At 35.8% G+C, this 6,000-nt stretch overlaps 1 protein-coding gene across 3 annotated transcripts in view; it reads right to left on the bottom strand.

The window, feature by feature from the left end:
- Nucleotides 1–1,803: 1,803 nt before the first annotated feature.
- LOC136875926 (klaroid protein) overlaps nucleotides 1,804–6,000 on the bottom strand; it is a 301,369-nt gene continuing 297,172 nt past the window's right edge. For all 3 annotated transcript variants that reach the window (XM_068228357.1, XM_068228358.1, XM_068228359.1), the window contains one exon: nucleotides 1,804–2,831. In XM_068228357.1, coding sequence (XP_068084458.1) covers nucleotides 2,715–2,831 — 117 coding nt within the window. In that variant the 3' untranslated portion in view covers nucleotides 1,804–2,714. The remainder of the gene's footprint in view (nucleotides 2,832–6,000) is intronic.

Raw genomic sequence — 6,000 nt, 5'->3', positions numbered from 1 at the left:
TCTCAGAATCAAATCAGGTAGTGTGTTCAGAAGTTCGGGAAAGCAGTTTTGAGTCAAAATATTCGTGAATCTTAGAGAGAAGTTAAACACTTTAGTCGTTAAGCATCAATACAGACCAATCAGGCTCCTCACTTTCCTCTATCCTATCCGACCTCCCTTGGTGAACTCTTCTTTTCCAACACCGATTGTATTAGGTATCGAGGCCTAGGGAGTCATTTTTAAGCCCTTCGTGGACCTCTTCTTTCTTTGGCAGATACATTCATTTTTTCAAAGTGTTGGACCCCTTCCATTTTTTCCCTCTAATTAGTGTTAATAGAGGATCATTGCCTAGTTGTACCAGACCAACTGAGAGGACATCAGAGCAGCAGGAGGGACTGTATAGTGTACATGACAGTGATTGTTATACTGTGTTTAAATAGGTTAGAACTCCCAGTCAAGTGATGTTGACAACCATTAGTACATTTTAAGAACACCACATTCAAGAGATCAGAGGTAAAGAACTATGATGACTATAAATTATTACTACATTTTTATTGTACAGTATTGGGAAGATGTAGCATCACAGATTGTGTTAGATATTATACATAATGTATCTATATACCAAACACTATAATTCTAGAACATAAGGCAAAACATGAATAACAAGTCGAAGAAAAATGCCAAAAAATTGCTTGGAGAGATACAGAATAGAAAATTAAGGATCAAATTAAACAGCTTAATGGTAACTGGACAAATTCATAATTATGAATGTTAAAACAACATGTAGTCATCTAGTATAAACTGGAGGGCTCCAAATGTTCTGAAAATTTAAAAAAGAATGGCCATCTACCCAATCCCATAACAAGCAGTAAAATACGTGAAAATGAATTGTGACTAGAGTTAAATTTTATCACTACATCAGTTCCAGAGAATTCATATACTGGTAACAAATACTACTGAAATACCTCTGGAGAGAATATTATTCCCACCTAACAGTTTAACACTGTATATTAATTTATTCTCCAGTTCAATAACATAATCACTGAAATCACTGATAAGTGATTAACAAAATCAAATCAGAAAGCTTCATTACATAATGATCATGAGTTTCTTAATTCCTACCCAAGGCACATTCACAGAGCACTACCAAAGATTAATGAAACCGTGACCATGATAATGAATTTATCTTTTGACTTGGCAAGAACAAAACTCAAAGACGAACCTACTATTTCAAAGACAACGAAGCAGTCAGCTTTTAAAGATATATTTTAGGAATAGGACATATTCCGAAACGAACTTCAAAATAGTTTCAAAAACTAGGTAAAGTTAGCCTAATTTGTACTTCCTTAAGGAGTCCAAACTGTTTTAATATATTGCAGTACAAATGATTTGCCAAGTGAAAACTAGAAATAGAGACTACAAACAGTAAGTGTTACTCAGTGTTGCACAGATAATTTTCATGCAGCCTAAGGCTAAACTATTTCAATGACCTTCTCAAATAGGAAATGTAGAAAATATAATTTTTTTCTTCATAAATTAAAAATAAACAGCAGCCATGTAATTTCTTACATATAATTCTGTTTAGTGAGAGACAGAAATTGCAAGAAAAACATTCTATTTATATAACCAAAAGTATTTTTACAGTACCGTTGGAGTCTTACATTCACACAACACTTATACAAAATATACAGTTTCTTTCAATCACTTATTCCTAGAGGAGCCTGCCCATTTCACAATTTAACTCTATAAAAATCACAAAAGTGATGTCACTATGTGAAAACTTAAGGCACAAAAATATATATAACTAGTATTCACCTAAAAAAATTTTCCTAGCACGGAATTAGCTTATCTGTAGCATTCAAATATACAAATTTTTAAAATACAGTACATATTAATTAAATAGATAAAATAATTGCACACCTCACACAATCATACTTCTGCATTTCATCACTTACAACCGCTGTGCTTAAGAACATTATATTGCATAATTTGAACACTTAACAGTTACTTTTGTACTATCATAGCCATCTGGCAAGATAAAAACCATACTTTTATTTTAAAAACTTCTCAATGAACATGTAACCAATCAGACAACAGCATACATATCACAGAACAATAAATAAATAATCTTATGTGATAAGTAACACAACAGTTCTCAATGTGCAAAGCGAATAAGAACATGCATATTACAAGAAATAATCAGCTCAAAACAGACTGCAGAACTCCAGTTTTCAAAGCTTATTACGGTTATTGGTTTATATATTAGGAAGATCATTTCTTAATTCATTAGTAACATCCCTATATTATTTCTAGTTTTTATATTGTGATTATACTAAAACCTGTTAGAAAAATGCATCTTGCATATCTTCCACTAATTTGATGATCAAACAGTATGCATAACAAACAATAATACTTTGATGCAATTAATGCATGTATAATGGCTACACCAGTGAAAATACCAGTAATATTCCTGGTGTATTAAAATATTGCAGTGTGCTCTAGGCTGACAGATGCAGAAAACCTATTGATGTGTATATATGAGTACAATACATAAGAAGAGTATGTGGAAAATAGACTTTCACAAACTTTAAATATTCCAGTAATTAATTTTTCAAAGCTGTCAATCAAAAATAATTCAGTGTGGGACCAAACATTTCAAAGAAAGTGAAGTTTTTAAAATAAAATATTTTCTCATCACTTATTTAAACCATAAATATTTCTGATTATCTTACAATTCATTCCTTTGAGAGAACACCATGTACTCTAAACCTGTACAGGCAAGTATATTCCAAATTTCCATGATTTGACTCAATTCGTAGCTCAACTATTTCAAAAGGAGGTAGGTCAGCTCTCTGCAAGAAAGAAAAACAGCTGTTAAAACAACAATTAGATTCAAAGTCTTTCATTTGTGTTGATCTAATGTGCTGGCTAAATAAAGAAATACTAATGTTAAAACGCTATATAGGCCTACAACGTGGACCCTAGTTGTATAAGATTTTCTTATACAACGTGCATTCCATAAGTAATGCGACCAATTTTTTTTTCTGACGCAACTGTACATCGCAGCGTTTCTAACCTGCTGGGCAAGGTGGAGGGGGGGTGTTAGCTTCACACACTCTTTGTCTCATTCGGCAGCGAGCTCCCGGAGAGTCAGGATGTGCGTTTCCCTCAAGCCCGTTTTGAGTTCATGTAACACGGCACAATGGATCGTTTCGTAGAACAACGGTACGCTATCAAATTTTGCGTTAAACTTGGGTAGTCCACCACCGAAACGTTTCCATTACTTCAGCAGGCCTTTGGGACTGATTGCTTGTCCAAATCACAAGATTTCCGATGGCACAAGTCGTTCATGGAGGGCCGAGAGGAGATCACCGACGAACCTCGCAGTGGACGGCCATCAACCTCACGAGTCGACGAAAATGCGACGCGTGCGCGCGATTGTTTGAACTCTTGACAGACGGCTGAGCCTTCAATTGATAGCGCAAACTCTAAACATGGCAAAAACAACAGTTTTCCGCATTGTGACTGAAAAGGAGGGTCTCGCGCTGCCGAAGCGACATCAAGGACACGTGGAAAGTTCATCATGACAACGCACTGAATCACAGCGCCTTCACTGTCAACGACTTCCTGGCCAGGACCAACACCCCATTGGTTCCCCAGCCTCCCTACAGTCCTGACCTGGCTCCCGCTGACTTTTTTTTTTTTCCCCCCTCGGTTAAAAGGAGTCATGAAAGGAAAACGTTGGGACACGAAAGAATCCAGGCGCATGTTACATCGGCTCTAAAGGACATTCCGGAAAAGGCCTTCCAGGTATGGAAACACCGCCTCCAGAAGTGTATCGACGCAAGAGGGTGCTATTTTGAAGATTTTTGATTATTTGTACGAATATATTCAATAAATGATTTTTTTATGAATTTGGTCACATTATTTATGGAACACACCTTGTAGTATGGGCACCTTGCAATATGGGACAGAAATAATTTTATTCCCAACTTATAACAGAGTGATTGGATGAAAGTTAAAATAAGGTAAAGATAATTAAAGTCAAGACTTGGACTTTCGAGTGGAATCAAGGATTTTATACAGGTTTATGCACCCCAATCAGGGAATGCAGATGAATGTTTAGAAGAGTTTCTAGATGGACTGGAAAGTTATACTGAAGACAAAGAGGTTATAATGATGGGAGACATGAATGCACATGTTGGAACAGACAGACAGGGAAAAGAGATAATTGGCCCCTAAAGTTACGAAAACCAAGACGAAGGAGATTTGGTAATAGATTTTTGTAGAAGGAATGGATTAACTGTTGAGGAGAAAGAAAGACAAAGACAATGAACAATCTTATTCTGGTGGAGAAGGAGAAACGTGGACAACTGGAAGATGTGACAGCAATGTCAAGAGCAGATTTCAAAGGAGACCATAAAGTGGTGGTAGCCAAATTAAAACTTGGTAAAATAAGTCAACAGAAAAAAAAAAAAAAAAAGGAAAGAACGGGATGGAAGTTAAAAGAAAAAGAAATAAGGGAAAAGTTTTACGAGGATCTGAAGAAAGAAACTCCCAAAGATGACTCGAACAGTGTGGAAGAGGAATGGACATGTTTCAGAAATGGATTTGTGAAGTGTGCAGTAAACACCCGTGGAAAACTATCAGGGAGGAAAAAGGAAATGGAGACTCCTTGGTGGAACAGAGGGGTACAGGAAGCAGTTAAAGAGAAACAAATGGCTTGGAGGAAGTGGATAGGCAGCAATAGTACAGAGAATTGCCAAAAATATAAAGAAGCCAAAAAGGTATGTAAGAAAATAGTACAAGAAGAGAAACAAGAGCTGGGAAAATTTCACAGAAACTTTACAGGAAGATATAAAGGGTATTAAAAAGGCTTTGCATGGTTTGGTGAAGAATAGTTTACGAAACAGAGAAGATACAAAATTTGTAAAAACTGAAACAGGGCAGATATTGACGCAAAGAGATGACATACTAAAAAGATAGGAAGAATACTTCTCAGAATTGTTAAATATTAAATACAGTGAACTGATAGATGAGAAGGAACAAGAAGAAACAATTGGGAAAGAAGAACAAGAAAAGGAGATATCGATGTTAGAAATAGAGGAAGCCATACAAAGAATGAAGAGCGCTAAAACAGGAGTGGATGAGGTAACTACGGAAATGATAAAAGCAGCAGGACCAATAGGGCTACAGTAGCTGTATAGATTTAGAATAATCTGGAGGAAGAAAAATCTCAGAAGAGTAAGGAAAGAGTTTAATTATAGTGATATTTAAAAAAGGTGATAAAAAGGAATGCAATAACTACAGATGGACCACCCTTATTGCCCATATAGCTAAGATATTTGAGAGAGTATTGGAAGGAAGACTGAGGAGGAAGCTAGAAGGAGAAATGTAATAACAGTATGGTTTGACCTGATCTTTACATTAAGACATATGATGGAGAAAAGATGGGAGTTTGGAAAAGACATAGTGATGACATTTATCGACATTGAGAAGGAAGGAGTGGATGAGCTTTTTATAGGGCCCGAATGTTGACATGTCATCTTTTTACTGAGCTGTCTAAAACAATGCTGAAGTACATAGAAACTCCAGCCGGGCCACCCCGTCTTCAAATATGTCATTTTTATTTTGTATATTTTTGCATTTTTTGCTATTTTTCCATTTTAAAAGCTTTTTTTTTTAAAGTTTGGTATGTTTTTCTGTCATATTTTAGAGAAAGTGGTCTTTTAAGGTCATTTTTTGCAATTTAGTCATCTCACAGCTTTATATGAAGGAGTTACGTCTCTCAGAGTTAAGAACAAGCTAGTAGCTGATACAAAATAATTAAAAATGTTGAAATAAAATATTTCAGTATTGCTATTAGTAGTAAAAAATATCTTGGATGCAGAAGGTTATGAGGGTAGGTACACAGATGCTCTTGTTTTCGTCGCAAACCAGTTATTCGCAGAATGGAATGTTACCGGTTCTGTTGACCAAGGTCAGCTGTGGCAGGGTAGAAAGGGGAAGGGATGGATATTC

The sequence above is a fragment of the Anabrus simplex genome, chromosome 6 (assembly GCF_040414725.1).
Source record: "Anabrus simplex isolate iqAnaSimp1 chromosome 6, ASM4041472v1, whole genome shotgun sequence".
NCBI classification, from domain to species: Eukaryota; Metazoa; Arthropoda; class Insecta; order Orthoptera; family Tettigoniidae; genus Anabrus; species Anabrus simplex.
This window is presented reverse-complemented; position numbering and strand designations above follow the sequence as displayed.